Below are 20,107 nucleotides of genomic sequence, written 5' to 3' on the forward strand. Positions count from 1 at the left end.
GCCTCAGTTTGTCTCTTTGTCGTCATTGTCTTAATTTGTTGATTTTTTGAAAAAATTTTGTCTGAATTTTTCTCATTTTGTGTCTTTAATTTGTGAATTTTTTTGACATTTTGGGTCTCGTTTATGTTTTGTATCATTTTTCAAATTTTCATCATTTTTTGTCTTCTCAGTTTTCACATTTCATGTCTCCTTTATAACATTTTATGTCCTAATTCTTTGAATCTGTCATTTTCAGTCTTTTTTCTGTAGTTTTGGTCTCATTTTAAAATGATTTAGTAAAAACCCCAGCAGTGTCTCCAGGTCAAATCCAGCATTTAAAGGCTTTAATCCTAATCATTAATGGATGTTTAGTGGTGAAAGTGGAGGAATAAAATAATGGAGAATCTTTTTCTTAGAGGAAAGCTAAAAATCTCTTCTTGTAGCGTTTTCCTTCCTGGAACATTCAGTCTTTAAGGAGCTCTGTGGAACTTTTTCAACATAAATACTTTAGTTCTAAATGTGCTGCAAAAACACTGAAACAGAAGAAACACAAACCTTCAGTAAGTTCACTCTGATGTTCTGTAAACTAATGAAACTCCATCCAACCATCAAAGGGGTCCTGCTGATCAGACCTTCAGCTTTTTACTTCCAAGTATCGTCTGTTCAGGCCTTAACTTTCCAATCTCATTGTGGTTGGAATGAATGAATGAACGCTGAAACCTTGTCAGAAGGCGTCTTATTGTCTTTGTTCCAGTGCTCAGTCCTTGAGGTGACCGTCTAAACTCTTTAGTTTGGTATCTTGGTGTTCTCTGATCCTCTCTTTGGGACCATTCCAGGTTCATTACTGTTCACTATCATGGATTTGGACCAACAGCTGCATTATGGACCCACGCCATTTTTACTGTGGATTCTATCACATCTAGAAGCTCAGAGCCATCAGAGCTGCTTCACTCATTCATGACCTGAGACGTGTTAATGATGTACAGATACTTTATCACTGAGAGCTGCTCTTATTTCAGGCCTTGAACATTGGACTGTTTTATCACAGGGTTCTGTCACCAACACAAGATCACAGGTTGAGGTTTTACAATCAACCATAAACCTCTAAAAGTGAACTCAGAATGTGAGTTTACAAGGTTCCTATTGGCTGAATCCTTCCAGACAGTCTCTGTCTGATCCATGCTGCTCTTCTTTAGAATAAACTTATTATGAAGTAAGTCAGTGTCAGCGGACGTTTCTTCTTCACCTGCACATCATGGATGTCTGACAAACTAAATATTCTACACAACTTGATAAACGAGCCAAATCCAATCAGATTCAGTCTCTAAAAGCAGCTGCTGATAACATCTGGACATTATTAATGTTCCACAATCACCAGAAACATGATGAGCACTTTGATGTGTTCCAACAAAACATCTGTGAGATGTGGAACAACAACTTTATTACTGATAAACAATCCTTCAGAGGATGGAAAACAGTGAAATATCAGATCAGGAGCTGTAGTTTGATCAGCAGGAGCCAGTTGATGGTTGGACAGAGTGTCATTTTTCTACACAGCATCAGAGTGAAGTTGTTGGATTTTCTTCCCAATAAAAGTGGTTGAGATGATGATGTGATCAGCTCCTTCATCAACATGTGAATGTGTAGAAATAAAGGCCAGAGTGAGGCTGTGGTCAGAGAGGAGGAGCTTTCTTAGTCCTCAGCTGTTTCCAGGAAGCTGCTGCAGCTTCATCATGTCTCATATTAACGTCATCTAAAGGTGCAGCAGCTGATCTTTGCTCTTTGTGTCTCAGAGTGACGGCAGCCTGCAGACACAGAGGAGGATTTTCTCTCAGACCTGGTCCACACAGCAGAGAGCTGCAGAGGAAGAAGCTGAGTGAGTGGAACTTTGCTTCTCTTTGATTCAGACACAAAAGACAGAATAGAAATCAGCTGATCACAAGAGTCCGTCTGAAAGGACAGAAACAGACTGAAAACACTGATAAAGAGTCAAAGAGAGCAGAAAGAAATCCAAGAGAACAGCTTTGATTACTGTCAGGAGAAATGTGGGGAGAAGAATCCTCACAGAAGTTTGTGTTTGGTTGAAAAGTTGAAGAATGAAACGTATGTGGAGTCCATGAGAGACATTTAGTGCAGTAATGATGTGTTTAGTATCAGTCAGTGTTTGGTCTGGACTCTGAACAGGCTCAGTATAAAACTATAAACCTGATATGAGGCTCTGATCCTGGACTCCGGTCTCAGTAATATTTAACAGACAGCAGTGAGCGCCCCCTGCTGGTTCCCCTCAGTGTTGCTGTCAGTGATCCTGTAGGATTAACTGCAGTCCAGCTTTTATTCCAGTTCAGTGTGGCAGCATTGATCCCATTTTAATGAGCTTCCTCCTCCTTAAAGACATTCAGCTGTATTTAATGTTCCACCTCTACAGAGGATGGAGTTTGTTCAGAGACGTGTCAATAAGCCTCTGTTCAAGATGTTTTTTCACTAGTTTTGGCCTCAGTTTGTTTCATTTTTCCCATTCTATGTCTCCTTTGTGTTGTTTTATGTCCTCATTTTTTTTTTTAAAAATTCTGTCTTTTTCAGTCTTTTTCTGGAGTTTTGGCCTCAGCTTGTCTCATTTTTGTAGTTTTCTGTCTTAATTTCTCTCATTTTTGCCATTTTGTGTCACAATTTGTCTTATTTTTGTACTGTTTTAATTTGTCTAAGTATGCTAGCCTGCAAGTTAGCCTGTCTTTTAGCCTACATGTTAGTCTGTATGTTAGCCTGCCTGTTAGCCTGCATGTTAGCTTCCATTTTAGCCTATACATGAGTCTGCATGTTAATACGTTAGCCTACATGTTAGCCTACATATTAGCCAACGTGTTAGCCTATACATTAGTCTGCATGTTAGCCTGTACATTAGCCTACATGTTAGCCTACATGTTAGCCTGTACGTTAGCCTACATGTTAGCCTACATGTTAGCCTGTACATTAGCCTACATGTTAGCCTACATGTTGTGTTTTAGTTTTGGATCACAGTTTGTCCCGTTTTTAGACTTTGGGCCATGATTCTGACTAATTTTTACCATTTAATGTCTTAATTTATCTCATCTTTTACCATTCTGTAGCTACTTTGTGTGGTTTTATGTTCTAATTCTTTCAATTTCTGTCATTTTTCAGTATTTTCTCTGTAGTTTTGGGCTCAGTTTGTCTAATTTATGTCATTTTTCTGCCTTAAATTCTCTAATTTTTCCCAGTTTGTGTCAGCTTTGTGTCATTATAAGTCCTAATTTGTCTCATTATTGTAGCTTTGTGTCTTAACTTGTCTAACTATGGTAGTTTTGGATCGTAATTTGTCTCATGTCTACAGTTTTATGGTCTGAATTTGATTAACTTTTACCATTTTGAGTCATAATTTGTCTATTTAGTGTCAGTTTGTGTTATGTATGGCAGGTTGTTTGTCATTTTCAGATTTATTTCTGTAACTTTGTGTCTCATTTTAATACTTTTGTCTATGTTTCACAAATCGTTGTGGTTTTGTCTCAGTTTGTCTCTTGTAGAACATAGTTTTCAAACATAAAACCTGCTGTGACTGGAGGTTTGAGGCTCAGAGATTAAACTTTAAATGACTCCTTAGTTTTCCTTCATATTATCAGAACTGATTCCATCTGCTTGTCCAACATTCCAGATCCTGAATCAGTGGTTAGAAATCAGAGTGAAAGTGGGTGGACGGTCAGTTTGTGGTTGCTGGAGGAAGCAGTGTGTTGATCAGAAGCTGCAGTTTGTGACTCTGCTGCTCCTTCAGTCAGGTTTAATTAGACTCCGTCCATTTGTTGGTCTTTAACATGAAAAAGGTTGAATGTTGAAATAATGGGTCACATGAAATGAGTGGGAATCAGCCTGTAAAATGTGCTCTTATTGTGAAAGTCTGCCTGCTGCTTCCTCATAGGTGGAGTCCTGACTGGTTCCAGGAAACAGATCACCTGTCTGAGCGTCCAGGAGTGGACTGGAAACTTTCTTCTTCTTCAGTGCTTTGAATAAAGTGTAAGTTTGCTTTTGTCAGAGAGAAGCTCCGCTGAGAGCTCCCTCATAACATAAGAAGATATTCACCGAACCAGAAAGACACGGAGACTGTAACTTTACTTGCAAGGGTAACAGCACAGTGTAACAAGACACATTAGTGCGAGCTACAAAGACTGCTCCCATACAAGGTTTATTTTATACACAAGCAGGAATGAAAACATGGCATAAGATAAGAAATAGCTCGAGTTACACAAGGGGGTGTGCTAAGCTGAAAGAGTGGAAATATACTGGGATGTGGAGACAAGGGAGAGAGAGAGAGAGAGATATGTGTGCAGATAGAAGTGAGTGAGTGGTATTCTATAAAAATAGTCATGTAAAATACTATGCACACACAGTTAATGCTCTAAGGCTCCATTATGATAAATGTATTTACAAATTCAACTCTAACAGCTGGAGAATAGAAAGATGAAGGATAAGAAGGCAAGAATTAAAAAGAGGAAATCTGTGGAAACAGAAGCAGACAAATGTGCTGAAAATGGAAACTATTTCTGTGAAACGAGCTCACGGTTAGAAACAAATGAGGACGATGGAAAAGATACAGAAAGATGCTGAACTGTTCTTCAGACCACCGTTCACTTTAATTCATTATCCAGTCAGTGAATTGTGTGTGGTTGTGGCGTAAAACATCACGTTATAGAATGTAAATAATAGTCTGATGCTGGTAAACTTTGTCTTGGAGCTCCTCAGAGTCAGAAGAAAGATCCAGAACCAACATCAGCCATGAGCCACAAGTCCAGAGAGAATCTTATCAGAATGAATCTAATGAAGAGTCTGGTGTAGAGCTGCTCTGTAGGAGAAGATGATTCACATCTACATGAATGAAACTGAGCTGAACTGATCAGAAGGTCTGGAAAAAGGACAGATCCAGTCCTGGTCCACATTATCGGCACCGCTGGAATGTTTCCAGAAAATCCACCGTTTCTCCCAGAAGTTGTTGCAGCTACAAATGTTTCTGGTTTTACACGTCTTTATTTCCTTCCTGTGCATTAAAATAACACAAAAATCAGAAGAAAAAAGCCAAAATTGAGCTAATTTTACAGAAAACTCAGAAAATGGGCCGGACATCTTTGTTGGCACCTGAACTCAGTGTTTGGTTTCCACCCTTTGGAGGAAAAAACTGAAAGCAGTCACTTCCTAGAACCATCAACAAGCTTCTTCCTCCTCTCAGATGGAGTTGTGGACCACTGTTCTTCTGCAAACTGCTCCAGGTCTCTCAGGTTTGAAGGGTTCCTTCTAGAAACAGCAGTTCTGAGATCTCTCCACAGGTGTTCAGTGGGATTTAGATCTGGACTCACTGCTGCCACTTCAGAACTCTCCAGAACTTTGTCTCCAACCATTTCTTGGTGCTATCTGAGCTCCATTTCAGCTCATTGTCCTGCTGGAACACCCATGATCTCTGACACAGACCCAGCTTTGTGACACTAGAAAACGAACACGTGGAAAACCAGAAACATTTGTAACTGCAACAGCTTCTGGGAGAAACGGTGGATTTTCTGGAAACATTCCAGCGGTGCCAATAATGTGGAGCAGGACTGTTTGTGCTGAGAACTGTGAGCATTTTAGAATGTGATTTAGAGTCAGAAGCAGATCCAGGAGTGATGAGAGGATTATTCCTGTCTGTAAAGGAACAGAGAGAACAAACAAGCATTAGTTCACTAGAACCACTTTCTATGCTCAAACCATAACAGTGACCCGTTCTGTTTTGATCATTAAAAGTAACACAACTGAAAGGGAAGAAGATGAAAGTCATCTGAAATAAACCTGCATGTTTTAAAGCAACCCTTACTTGTTCTGAATTGTAAATATTGTATAAAAATACAGTGAACTAGAGGTTTTCCAGAACAGTGTTCTATAGCAGACTGAACATGTGAGGTTCTAATGACATGATTTTAATCAGAACGGGTTCTGATCTAAAGTGGGCTGGTCTGAGGCCTCAAACTCCAGGACTGAAAATGAATCCCACTGCTCAAACTAAGTGGATTTGACTGTGATCTCTGCCTGTTTCCCTGTCAGTACCATCAGTGATGAAAGCGTTAAAAAGCCTCAATCTCCTCCAGTCTGTTGACTTTAATCATCAGGTTGATCAGAGAACAGACAGCTGCCTCACTGGAACGTTAGTAGCTGTGACTTGTAGAGGACTGGGATGTTTCTTCCACTTTCTACAGTCTGCTGCCTGAACTGAGCTCAGAAACACACTATGTTGATGTGAGCCACTAGTTTTATTAGTGTCTGCATGGAACCAACAGCTGATGGTCAAGTCAGAGAGATTCAGTACGGTTCACAAACATTCACACAGCATTTATTAAACGATAACTTTGGATGGAGTTTCAGTCTGGATGAGGTGATTTCACATCATTTGTTGAGATTTGAATGTTTTTGTGGTAATTTGGTGACTTTTCATGTTGATTTTCCAGCTTTTTGTGGTGACTTCAGTCTTTATGAGGTTATTTCACATCATTTGTTGTTATTTGAATGTTTTTGTGGTAATTTGGTGACTTAACTATTTCTTATTCATTTTTAAAGTGGTTTTGAGCCATTTTGTGGTGATTTTTTCATTTTTTGGTGTTATTTCAAGTCTTTTTGAGGTTATTTCACACCTTTTGTTGAGATTTTGGATGGTTTTGTGGTAATTTAGTGACTTTTTATATGAATTTAACATCTTTTAAAGTGATTTTGCACATTTTGTAGTGATTTCAGTCTTTATGAGGATATTTTACAGAATCTGTTGTAATTTACATGTTTCTGTAGTAATTTAGTGACTTTTTATGTATTTTTAAAAAGTTTTTGCACATTTTTGTGGTGATTTTACACATTTTTTGAGTTTTTTTTAAGTGTTTTGAGGTTATTTCACATCATTTGTTGAGATTTTCAATGTTTTTATGGTAATTTAGTGACTTTATAATGTCCATTTTGCTTTTTAAAAGTGATTTTGGACCTTTATTGAAGCATTTTCAGTCACAGTGAGGTTATTTCACATCATTCGCTGCTATTTTCAGTGTTTTTGTGAAAATTAAATTTCTTTTTCTGTTTTTTTGATTCATTTTTTAAAGGGATTTTGCATCTTTTTGTGGTGATTTTTTCATTTTTTGGGGTTATTTCATGTCATTTATTGTTATTTTGAGTGTTTTTATGGTCATTTTGTGTCTTTTTATGTTTTTTAAGCATTTTTAAAGTGATTTTGCGCCTTTTTGTGTTGATTTTTGCATTTTTTGGGGAGTTGTTTCACATTCTGCTTTCATGAAGAACAGGGTTTGTACAAGTTGTGTTGGACGTTGAGTGACATGAAAAAGGTTGAATGTAGAAATAATGGGTCACATGAAATGAGTGGGAATCAGCCTGTAAAATGTGCTCTTATTGTGAAAGTCTGCCTGCTGCTTCCTCATAGGTGGAGTCCTGACTGGTTCCAGGAAACAGATCACCTGTCTGAGCGTCCAGGAGTGGACTGGAAACTTTCTTCTTCTTCTTCAGCGCTTTGAATAAAGTGTAAGTTTGCTTTGTTTGCTGCTTTAACTTCAGTAATGTTGCTGTTTGTTTCTGCTCTGTCATGTTTCTACATGTTCACTTCTTATTTCAGCACAAACTGTGGATGACTGCTGTTTAAACATGGATCAATATGATTATTAGCTTATTGATTGACTGCAATCAGTCAATATTTCTCTGAGATTATTGATGGACTTGAGTCAGTTTGATGAGCTGCTGATGTTTCTTTGTTGTTTTGTCTTTCTGACTTTGGCTTTGTGGGTGAGTCTCTGCAGCTCCATGACTCCATCTGCTGGACTGATAGTAGAAGTGCAGCAGCTGATCTTCTCCAGGAGGATCTGAGTGGATGAATGATGTTTGTTTCCTGTGCAGGTGAAGGTAGAAAGTGTGTGTGAGCTGCTGTGAGTTGAGCATCATGGATGAGTGTGAGGACAGAGAGGAGGGAGTCCCTCCCTCTAAAAGCTCTCTGTGTGGGGAACAGGAGAACCAGAGCAAAGCTCAGAGGTGAGAGCACCATCTCTAACTGTCCAGGACTCTGCTGCATGTCAGAGCTCAGCATCACATCACTGCTGCATCATTATTGACAGGAATCCACCTGGACCTGGACCTGGACCTGGACCTGGACCTGGACCTGCATCCAGCTGTGTGTCCTTCAAGAATGACCGGTCTAAGCGTCGCCTCATTGACTTTAAAGATCATCAACCTCCTGCTGCAAAGAGGTAAGCTGTGAAATCAAACTACTGACTGTTGTGTCAAATGTTCTGTTATTGTTCCAAATATGTTCCATCATTAAATCACTGAAACTCTGCTTCATGATTTTTCCTTCCTGGTGGTTTTCCTCTCTATTTACCAGAATCCATCAGAGATCAGAGTCGTCTGGACCTGGACCTCCATCCAGCTGTGTGTCCTTCAAGAGTGACTGGTCTATGCCTCTTCCTCTTAACTTCAAAGGAGAACCAGGTCCTGCTGCAGAGAGGTAAGATGTTCAGAACAAAGTTTCAGAGCTGCTAGTTTGATAGCAGATTGGCTCCTCATCAAACAGAACAAATGTTTTGAAGAAGTGATGCTAATAGCATGAACATCATCCACAGAGACATTAAAAACAGAACCAGGTGGATCACAGCAAGAACTCTGAATTCACTAAAATATCAGGAAATAGTTTTACTGGACAAAACTCCAGTTCTGTGATCAGATGAGCCTTGTTAGCCTGTATGTTAGCCTGTATGTTAGCCTGTATGTTAGCCTGTATGCTAGCCTGTATGCTAGCCTGTATGCTAGCCTGTATGTTAGCCTGTATGCTAGCCTGTATGCTAGCCTGTATGTTAGCCTGTATGTTAGCCTGTATGCTAGCCTGTATGTTAGCCTGTATGTTAGCCTGTATGTTAGCCTGTATGCTAGCCTGTATGCTAGCCTGTATGTTAGCCTGTATGCTAGCCTGTATGCTAGCCTGTATGTTAGCCTGTATGTTAGCCTGTATGCTAGCCTGTATGTTAGCCTGTATGCTAGCCTGTATGCTAGCCTGTATGTTAGCCTGTATGTTAGCCTGTATGCTAGCCTGTATGTTAGCCTGTATGCTAGCCTGTATGCTAGCCTGTATGTTAGCCTGTATGTTAGCCTGTATGTTAGCCTGTATGCTAGCCTGTATGTTAGCCTGTATGCTAGCCTGTATGCTAGCCTGTATGTTAGCCTGTATGTTAGCCTGTATGCTAGCCTGTATGTTAGCCTGTATGCTAGCCTGTATGCTAGCCTGTATGTTAGCCTGTATGTTAGCCTGTATGTTAGCCTGTATGCTAGCCTGTATGTTAGCCTGTATGCTAGCCTGTATGCTAGCCTGTATGCTAGCCTGTATGTTAGCCTGCATGCTAGCCTGTATGTTAGCCTGTATGTTAGCCTGTATGTTAGCTTACATGTTAGACTCAGTCCCAAACCACCCCCTCCAGACTCCCCTCCACTACCGAGTGTCACTCCAAAAGAAGTCACACTCGCAGCTGTGGAGGGCACTTTAATTGAAGGGGGAGGGTATAAATACGATCGTCAGGAATGGGACGCCCTGTCGGAGATGACGTCAGCCTGGGTGGGGAGGGAGGACGCTGGAGGAGAATGACGTGATGTTCACTCAGAGGGATTATGAGATGGCGTCTGCGGCGGCACGTGTGTTACTGACGAGGAAAAAGGCTGATGAAGGTGGTGGTGGCGGTTGGCACGACTGGTCTGAGAATGGGCAAGAGATGGCAGAATGTAGTGAAGGATCAGGAAGTGAGATGGGAACTGAATCTGGTGGTGGGAAAGACGAGTCCTGGAACACAGTAGAATCGAGTCGTAACAGACGTAAAAGGACAATGAAAGTGATCAAAGAGTTGTGACAGTGGAAAGACAGAAAGATTTGTACAAAGTGATCATTAAACTTACCCAAGATGGTGCTTCGTTTGGTGAGTGGAACCCAATCCAGTTAACAAAGATTTTAAACAGGATGCTGGGTGAAATTAAATGTGCCAAAATATTGTGTAATGGGTCTCTATTAGTAATTTGTAGGGACAGTGCACAACAAGGCAAGGCAATCAGAATAAGATAGAAGGAAAGAACAATGCTCAATGATTGAGGATAAAAAGTTTGTGATAGGGGTTATTACAGGAGTCCCAACAAATGTGACGGAACAACAAGTCATAGATAATGTAACAGGAGCCAAAGTTATTGAAGCAAAACGTCTGCAAACAACCAGGTATGGAGAAAAATGTAACAGTCTGTCTGTCATGATTAAAATGGAAGAAACAGTGTTGGCAGAGAGAGTATCCATAGGATACATCAGCTATGAGGTCAGGCCCTATGTTCCACCTCCACTGAGATGTTTTAAGTGTCAGAAACATGTAGCAGCAGTCTGTAGAGGAAAGCAAAGATGTGGAAGATGTGCAGGAGAACATGAATATGGCAAATGTGAAGCAGGAGCAAAACTTAAATGCTGTAACTGTGGAGGTGAACATAGTTCAGCTTATCGGGGGTGTGAAGCCAGCAAAAGAGCAACAGAGGTACAGCGGGTCAAAAATTGTCAACAGGTAACGTATGCTGAAGCAGCCAGAAAGGGATCGGTCAAAGAAACAAGAGTTAGTACAGAAAACAAGCAAGTGGAGTCATTTAAAGGATGTCAGAAAATTAAAGAAGACACACTGATCATGGGGAAAAGGGAGTTTGTTCTTTTTATGGTGGATGTAATAAATTGTTCAGCACAAACTGAAAGGAAAACAGAAAAGATAAAAATCATAGTTAAATCAGCAGAGAAATATCTTGGGGTGAAAGGGTTGCACTGTGAGGGTGTGGAAGAAATGCTTAAAGGAATCCTCCTAACTCAGACACGGGCTGGTGGTTCTACATGTTCATAGTTATTCTGCAGTGGAAATATAACAATAGTTAATACTACAACTCATGTAATAAATTAATATTGGCTTCATTAAATAACATAGCTGGGCAGATGCAAGACAACATTGTATGGTGTGGAGACTTTAATGTTCATAATACACTTTGGGTTAGGGTGATATAAATGTTGCAGAGAGAAAAACAGGAGTTAACTTTAGGTCGTCTTTTAGGGAGTGCGTTACAGGAAGGATTAGGTGTTCTAATGAATTATTTGAGGGCAACGGGGTTAGGAAATAGGATATAGTTTTTTTTGTTTTTTCTTTTTCTCTTCTGACCATCTCTTGACTCACACTCCAGTCCATTAGGTGGCGGTAAATGCACCTAAAAGTTGGTTGCCAACCGCCAATTAAAAGAAAGAAAGAAAGAAAGAGACGCCCTGTCGCCTCACCGGAAAACGGAAGACGTCATCGCCATGGTAACACAAAGACGCCTACTGTCATGGCTGTAGTGCTGTGGCACAGGTTGCAACTAACAAGGATCGCTGCTGCTTCCAGAAGACGAAAGCGTCCCACTTTTTTCACTCACATGTTTTCCAATCCTATTATCTGGCATTTCAGATCCAACAAATGAATAAATGAATTCTGTCAGTTGTGTTCAAATTTTAAGGTGTCAGGGGGTGCACAATTAAATCAAACGTCAGCAGAGAAGAAGATTTATTTCTTTTGATTTATCTTTTTTCACCACTCTTTGTAATGTTCTGTCAGTGTGAAAAAGGCGTGGGAGAAATAAAGAACACATGTGGAACTTACATCGATATGTTGTTTCCTCCTCCATTTCGACGTTGCACTTCCTGAAAAAGTTGTCCAGAGTGAGCGTCGATGCAGACTCGCTATTTAAGGGCTGAACAGTCCACTCCCCCTCCGCACTACGCGGTTTGGGACGGCCCTTAATATGGAGGACCCTCCACGGGAACGCGCAAACAGAGGGGTAGTGTGTAGGGATAGTGTGTAGGGGGCGGTTTGGGATTCAGCCATAGACTGTATGTTAGCATGTATGTTAGCCTACATGTTAGCCTACATTTTAGCCTAAATGTTAGCATGTATGTTAGCCTACATGTTAGCCTACATTTTAGCCTAAATGTTAGCCTGTACATGAGCCTACATGTTAGCCCACATTTTTCCCAACATATTAGTCTGTATGTTAGCCGACATGTTAGCTTGTACATTAGGCTACATTTTAGCCTACATGTTAGTCTGTACATTAGCCTGCATATTAGCCTACATTTTAACCTACATGTTAGCCTGTACATTAGCCTGCATGTTAGTCTGTACATTAGCCTGCATATTAGCCTACATTTTAACCTACATGTTAGCCTGTACATTAGCCTGCATGTTAGTCTGTACATTAGCCTACTGGACTCTGCTACATGTCAGAACTCAGCATCACATCACTGCTGCATCATTATTGACAGGAATCCACCTGGACCTGGACCTGGACCTGGACCTGGACCTGCATCCAGCTGTGTGTCCTTCAAGAGTGACCGGTCTAAGGGTATTCCTCTTTATTTCAAAGGAGAACCAGGTCCTGCTGCAGAGAGGTAAGATGTTCAGAACTAGAAGTATGCTGCCAATCGAGTTCGTCCAGAATAGAAGACAACAGAATTGAAAAGAATAGAATAGCTAACCAGAACATACACTAGTTGGTGCACATTATCACTGAAATTACGATGCAAAAAGCCTCATCGTCAGACTGATGAAAAAAACAAAGTAAAAGTTATTCTAAATAAAAAATATATATATACATGTAAGAAAATTATTTAAATAAAATATCTCTCTATATATAAATATCTATATTTAAATATCTCTATATAAATATCTATATAAATATACACACACACACAAACACACACACACCTGTATACATACACATCTGCTCATATTTATTGGACAGTGAAGATGCAGCAGCAGTATTTCACGTAACAACCAATGGAATGAGAGGAACGCAGCTTTTGCTCTCAACCAAACTAATATCACTAGCCAATGGAAGTAGAGTGGGGGTGGGTCTTAGAAAGACGTTGAGATCCAGCTGCAGGTGAGTCCGTTGTCATGGTTACAGTAACGCTGTGGTGCTATCTGGCAGTGATACAGAACTCTGTAACAAATTGATGGATCCAGACTATAAGCGGCATCACTGCTAAAATCTGATCACTTGGTCCTTGAGTCATTTCTGAGCTTCTCTGAAAAGTTCATCCAAATCCGTTGGTCCACTTTTTTATGAGTAAACTTGCACACAGACAAATAGACGGCAGGACAAACGTACGATGGTCACAGTAACTCCGCCGTGTTCCTTGGTGGAGTTCAAATAAACGGTGCATCCAGACAGCTCAACACAGCGTCCTGGGTTGGATTCCAGCTCTTTACTGCATGTCTTCCCCTCATTCTGGTCCCTGCTTTCCTGTCTGCCTCTCCACTCTGACTATCAAATAAAGACAACAAAAGACCACAAACATAACTTTAAAAAATAAATAAAGAAATGGTAATTTTTCTTTTTCACTGTAACTGTTTACATGGTTGTATTTCAGAATAAATAGTGCAAATGATGCTTTAAAGGGGAATCAATGTCCTTTTCCATGTCTTTTACTGATTAGTTGCTAAACATATTTGCACCATGTTGTAGTCAGATGGAGTACTACCTCCACCTACTGACCTTTTTGGTGTTCCTATACTCTGTAGTCTGACTTTGTGAAGGCACATAGCTGAATTTCCTTCTAGTGAGCTAGATTGTACCCCGACCCAAAAGCAAAAAAGTTCAGGCTGAGGATTATTTTCCACTTTAAGCCCTGAAGATGTCTCTGTGTGATAAAGTGAGAGTTAACTGTTGATGTTGATCCACAGAGTGGAGCAGCAGAACTCAGAGGTTCCCAGAGCTCAGTCTGTCCAGCAGCATCACCTGGACTCCATATTCATGGTGAGTTCATGGACAACAAGTTGTTCTCCATCTGTTGTGTTCAGGCGTCTCCATGCTGCTCTTTGTAGACCAGTGGACTGTCAGTGTGTCCAACATGGATCTGATGTTTGGCTCCATGATTTGACTCTGATGGACTCATTGACACATTTCTCTGTTCCAGCTGCTGGAGGACAACATGGTGACTTTTGTGAAGAAGGAGCTGAAGAAGATGCAGAAGCTTGTGAGTCCAGATTACCCAGAATGCTCCTCAGAGAGTCAGAGGGAGGATGAGGAGGAGTTGGAGGGTGATGATGATGAGAGGAGCAGCAGAGAGATGTTTGAGCAGATCACAGTGTTGTTCCTGAGGAGGATGAAGCAGGAGAAGCTGGCTGACTGTCTGCAGAGCAGTAAGAGGATTTGTGTAAAGACTGAAGCTGCTGATCAACAGAACATTTACTAAAGTCTCAGAATATCTTCACACAATCAGTCTTTAGGGGACAAACTGTCACCTTCACTTTATTGCTACTTTGGTGCTTTAATATCCAGGTTCCTTCTACTTCATTCTTTCTTTCTTGTGTTTTCATTCAGAATTTGCTGCTGCTTGTGGACGTGAACTTAAACGTGGTCTGAAGAAGAAGTTCCAGAGAGTGTTTGAGGGCATCGCTAAAGCAGGACAGAAGACCCTCCTGAATGAGATCTACACAGAGCTGTACATCACAGAGGGAGGGACTGCAGAGGTCAATGATGAACATGAGGTCAGACAGATTGAAGCAGCATCCAGGAAAGCAGACAGAGCAGAAAGAAGGATCAGAGCAGAAGACATCCTTAAAGACTCACCTGGAGGAGATGGACCAATCAGAACAGTGATGACAAAGGGAGTGGCTGGCATCGGGAAAACAGTGTTAACACAGAAGTTGACTCTGGACTGGACTGAAGACAAAAGCAACCAGGACATCCACTTCATGTTTCCACTGACTTTCAGAGAGCTGAATGTGGTGAAAGAGAGAAAGTTCAGCTTGATGGAACTTGTTCATCACTTCTTCAGTGAAACCAAAGCAGCAGGAATGTGCAGCTTTGAAGACTTCCAGGTTGTGTTGATCTTTGACGGTCTGGATGAGTGTCGCCTTCCTCTGGACTTCCACAACAATGAGGTCCTGACTGATGTTAGAGAGTCCACCTCAGTGGATGTGCTGCTGACAAACCTGATCAGGGGGAATCTGCTTCCCTCTGCTCGCCTCTGGATAACCACACGACCTGCAGCAGCCAATCAGATCCCTCCTGACTGTGTGGACATGGTGACGGAGGTCAGAGGGTTCACCGACCCACAGAAGGAGGAGTACTTCAGGAAGAGATTCAGAGATAAGAAGAAGGCCAGCAGCATCATCTCCCACATGAAGAAGTCACGAAGCCTCCACATCATGTGCCACATCCCAGTGTTCTGCTGGATCACTGCTACAGTTCTGGAGGAGCTGCTGAGAAGCAGAGAGGGAGGAGATCTGCCCAGAACCCTGACTGAGATGTTCATCCACCACCTGGTGGTTCAGGCCAAAGTCAAGAAGGTCAAGTATGATGGAGGAGCTGAGATAGATCCACACTGGAGTCCAGACAGCAGGAAGATGATTGAATCTCTGGGAAAACTGGCTTTTAATCAGCTGCAGAGAGGAAACCTGATCTTCTATGAGTCCGACCTGACAGAGTGTGGCATCGATGTGGAAGCAGCCTCAGTGTACTCAGGAGTGTTCACACAGATCTTTAAAGAGGAGAGAGGACTGTACCAGGACAAGGTGTTCTGCTTCGTCCATCTGAGTGTTCATGAGTTTCTGGCTGCTCTTTATGTCCATCAGACCTTCATCAACTCTGGAATCAACCTGATGGAAGAAAAACAACAAACTGCCGCCAACAAACCTGATCCAACAGTTTTCTACCAGAGAGCTGTGGACGAGGCCTTACAGAGTCCAAACGGACACCTGGACTTGTTCCTGCGCTTCCTCCTGGGTCTGTCACTGCCGACCAATCAGAATCTTCTACGAGGCCTGCTGACACAGACAGGAAGTAGCTCACAGACCAATCAGAAAACAGTGGAGTACATCAAGAAGAAGATCAGTGAGGATGTGTCTGCAGAGAGAAGCATCAATCTGTTCCACTGTCTGAATGAACTGAAGGATGTTTCTCTAGTGGAGGAGGTCCAACAGTCCCTGAGATCAGGATGTCTGTCCACAGATGAACTGTCTCCTGCTCAGTGGTCAGCTCTGGGCTTCATCTTACTGTCATCAGAAGAACATCTGGACGTGTTTGACCTGAAGAAATACTCTGCTTCAGAGGAGGTTCTTCTGAGGCTGCTGCCAGTGGTCAAAGCCTCCAAGAAAGTTGTGTAAGTAGTTGGAGACTGAAGATCCTTTTTCATTTTGCTGCTGTTTCATCAGTATAATCTGCTATTTGTCTCTTCAGACTGAGTGGCTGTAATCTGTCAGAGAGAAGCTGTGGAGCTCTGTCCTCAGTCCTCAGCTCCCAGTCCTCCAGTGTGACAGAGCTGGACCTGACTAACAACAACCTGCAGGATTCAGGAGTGGAGAGTCTTTCTGCTGGACTGGAGAGTCCACACTGTAAACTGGAAGCTCTCAGGTCAGGACTCATCAACCTGTTCAACTGATGACCATTTAAAATGTGTTTTTATTCATGATGAGCAGAACAGCTGAGGTGGGAGGTGGGAGATTTATATAATTTTCTTTCATTAACATTACTTTATAGAAATCTGTTTTCACTTTGACATTAAAGAGTTTTTCCAATTTTTTTTTTTGTTAAAAAAGCTAAATTTTATTGACCATGATTGATTTATGAAAGCAATAAAAGAGTAAAACATCAAAGGGGGTGAATACTTATGACAGACACTGTATCAGTAAAGTGTAATCTCCGTTGTATCATCATAGTATTCAGTCATTTTGATTTTCTAAATGCAGAATTGGACTTCTCACACTCAACAACAGATATTTTGATTCATAGACCATCAAAATAGGACTATTTAATCAAAAAATAGTTCAAACACCGTTTAAATCGCTTTGAATGGCGGCCATCTTTAAAAATGGCGTCCATTTTGTATTTTCAAGTGGATAACGTACTTTTCCAAGAGAGTAAGTTCTGAAGCACCTGTGTGCCAAATATGGTGCTTGTATCACCAAGTGAAACATTGTTTCAGCAATCTGCCCACTAAATGTGGAGGACCCTCATGACCCCTCAGTTATTTTGATGGTCTTTGTCTGTTTATCTCTATATTATTTTAAAATGTGATCACAGTTATAGATGTCCACAAAAATGTGTCTTACTGATGTTTTTTGTTATTGTTGTTGTTTTTCCCTTCTACCTTTTTGTTTGTTTGTTTTTTCCTTTCCTAACCTGCTTTGTGGGAGAGGGGGGGGAAAGAAAGGGGTATCTGTTGGTTGGTTCTGTATATTTGAAAATAAATAATTAAAATAATATTTCAGAGGACTGTCCTCAGTGCTGCTGTATTCTGGACATAGTGGGATGTATTTGTTGTTAAATTCACTGCTGTCTTTTCAACAGGACAGAAAATAGTGAACTTAATGTTTTACTTCTTTTCTGGTCTTTGTCTCTTCAGACTGAGTGGCTGTAATCTGTCAGAGAGAAGCTGTGGAGCTCTGTCCTCAGTCCTCAGCTCCCAGTCCTCCAGTGTGACAGAGCTGGACCTGAGTAACAACAACCTGCAGGATTCAGGAGTGGAGAGTCTTTCTGCTGGACTGGAGAGTCCACACTGTAAACTGGAAGCTCTCAGGTCAGGACTCATCAACCTGTTCAACTGATGACCATTTAAAATGTGTTTTTATTCATGATGAGCAGAACAGCTGAGGTGGGAGGTTTTCTGTATTTGTATGACTCAGATCAGTTGTGTTACTGACCTTTAGCTCTAGTTTCTCTTAATGAGGCCTCTTCCACTACAGGAACTGAACAACCTGGAATCTGCATCACAGAACCAGGACCAAACAATTTGAGGCTTTTCGTCACTGGAAGGTTCTGTCAATTCAGTATGGAGTGGTCATAGCTAAGAAGATGATTCTCAAAGTATGGAACAAGGAGATGTCTCCTAGTCTTGAAGCTTGGCTCACAGAGTTTTCAAGTACATTGCATTTAGAGAAGATTCGATTTGAGATTGCTGGGAAACCAGATAGATTCCATCAGATATGGCAACCGTTTCTTGATCACATTACACAATTATTGGGGCAGATTAATTGAATAGTCCATAAGAATTTTTCACTTGGTGATACAAGCACTAAATTTGACACAAATGATGTTTAGGATGTGCATTTTAAGAAAAGTACATTATCCAGCTGAAAATCCAAGATGGCCAACAGTTTTCAAGCTGGCCGCCTTGTTAAATGCAAAGAAATGGTTTTCGAAGTCCAACTTTAATGAACAGAAACATGTTCATGATCCAAACATCAAAATGAATGTATTCTGACTGGAAAAACTCAATGGTGTGAATTAAGTTCCAATATGGCCGCCCGTTTTAAAATGGCGGCAATAACGTGACTGAAAATTAGGGGTTTCAGAAGCTGTTTGATAACAGATATTGCATTAAGTTGAAGGCAGACATCCATGATCATTCATTGAAATGCTGTGGTCAGGCTCTATTGGTGTGTAATATTTTATAAGAGTGATGTCAAAGCACAACCAGGGCACACTGGTGACATCACTGCTGTGAGACTCAGCATGGGATTCAGTGTCAGCTTGTAGTGTACTAGCTGTAGTTGTAGTTTACTAACCATTGTAGTGGTGTACTCACTGTAGTTTTAGTATACTTGAGTGTTCCAAATGCTATCTAATAAGCCCCTGTATATATCTCAACTAGAAGTTTAGTTAGTTGTAGTTTTGTAGTTAGATCGCCGCACCTGAATTGACAGGATGTGCCAGCGCGGGAGAGCCGAGCCAAGGGTAATGGGGGCTTCAGTTACCTGGATGGTGTACAGATCGCACAGGACTTAAATGGCACTGGATGAACGATTGGGCTAGGTGTAGGGCACCAGATGCTTGAACCTAGTTGCATCCCATAGTTTAATGTGCTTTGATGTCTTGTATGGTTGGGTGGTAAAAGGATAACCCCTCGGCCTTTAACCATATAACACAAGATGTCCGCCAACAATCCGTTGAGTTGCGCTACAAAAACTGACTGGAAGAAGTGTTGCCTCTGTCAGACAGATACAAAAGAGGAGTTGAAGTCTCCCCCTACCCGTTATGACTGTAGTTCTGATCAACCTCTTACCCATCAGGTTAGACCCATCCAGATTGGATGATGGAGGTGGTATTGAGGATACATTGAGACCAAACAGTGCCAAGTATCACCAAAATAGTCGCCAAATGTTGAGCTTCAGCCTGAAGTGTACTGTTCGCCAGTCTAGCCTTTTTTAACCCTTGCCTCAGGTTAAAGTTGGTCCAGCTCTCCGTTTAAAGGGTTAGATTCTATCTGCCTATTAGTATTCCACCTAACAGGTTTCAGCAGAATAAATTAAGCTGGAATCGAGAGACACTCGCCCAGGTTCTAACTGCCTTGCATCCGAATGTCTCACCCCTCTTATCTGATAAATGCTATCCCACCAAGCAGCCTTTCTCAGTAGTAGAATTGATTTATCATTCACGTTCGTTATCGGACAGCTTCTCTCTAAGGACTGCTTGCACTTGGTGCTATTCCTGGGTTCGTTTTAGAGGTTTGGAAAGAACTAACCTCAGGGGTAATGTTTAAACACTCTCACTTTGGACTAAGTAACCTTTAAGAACCATTGGATTGAATGCACACAATCAACTTAACTTTTTACCACTATGCAGATTTTCAGTGGTTTATAATAATTTCATTTGGCTTCTCTTTAAATGCAATAGAGCGTTTTATTAAGCAAGTTTAGCAAGAGCACAGTATCAATTCATGATTAAACAATTAATTATTTCTGATTAAAAATGATACTAAAGTAATTTAATTGAGCGTACCTGACAATCTTCTCTAATTATTAAATTTAGGAGAGAGAGCGAACAGCGTGGCCACTACCGTATCACTCGGTCTTGTCTTGCGTCTGGGAAAAGCACTCAGTTGTCCAGAGGACTCAGTACGATGTCTTCTTTGTGGACAAAAGGATCTTCTCCCTCGGCAGGGGGGAGCGGAGGAGTCCTGTGAGCCAATCGTGGTCTGGCAGTTATCTTCTGGAATCGGCTGGAACGTTAGTGCTTACGCCCCAGCTGTCTTCTCTGTGGTATGGTGGTGATGGAAAACCCTCGTCTGTTCAGGCTGTAGTGGGTC

The 20,107-nt window shown here is 41.3% G+C and overlaps 2 protein-coding genes across 53 annotated transcripts in view; one reads left to right on the forward strand and one right to left on the reverse strand.

Moving 5' to 3' along the window:
- LOC110970793 (NACHT, LRR and PYD domains-containing protein 3-like) overlaps positions 1 to 20,107 on the reverse strand; it is a 267,127-nt gene that overhangs the window by 181,453 nt on the left and 65,567 nt on the right. The window lies entirely within an intron of this gene.
- Positions 1 to 20,107, forward strand: part of LOC127532193 (NACHT, LRR and PYD domains-containing protein 3-like) — a 123,394-nt gene that overhangs the window by 90,577 nt on the left and 12,710 nt on the right. For 10 of the 38 annotated variants that reach the window (XM_051943471.1, XM_051943476.1, XM_051943477.1 and 7 more), the window contains 8 exons: positions 8,106 to 8,237; positions 8,372 to 8,494; positions 12,338 to 12,463; positions 13,761 to 13,833; positions 13,994 to 14,219; positions 14,401 to 16,183; positions 16,261 to 16,434; positions 17,426 to 17,599. The exons of 12 other annotated variants lie outside the window; for them this stretch is intronic. In XM_051943471.1, coding sequence (XP_051799431.1) covers positions 8,106 to 8,237; positions 8,372 to 8,494; positions 12,338 to 12,463; positions 13,761 to 13,833; positions 13,994 to 14,219; positions 14,401 to 16,183; positions 16,261 to 16,434; positions 17,426 to 17,599 — 2,811 coding nt within the window. Of the gene's footprint in view, positions 1 to 3,904; positions 4,000 to 5,557; positions 5,589 to 7,423; positions 7,522 to 7,784; positions 8,023 to 8,105; positions 8,238 to 8,371; positions 8,495 to 12,337; positions 12,464 to 13,760; positions 13,834 to 13,993; positions 14,220 to 14,400; positions 16,184 to 16,260; positions 16,435 to 17,425; positions 17,600 to 20,107 lie in introns of those variants that run through there. 16 more of the 38 variants (XM_051943492.1, XM_051943498.1, XM_051943493.1 and 13 more) reach the window with 7 other exon arrangements.

This window comes from Acanthochromis polyacanthus, chromosome 22 (assembly GCF_021347895.1).
Source record: "Acanthochromis polyacanthus isolate Apoly-LR-REF ecotype Palm Island chromosome 22, KAUST_Apoly_ChrSc, whole genome shotgun sequence".
NCBI lineage: Eukaryota > Metazoa > Chordata > Actinopteri > Pomacentridae > Acanthochromis > Acanthochromis polyacanthus.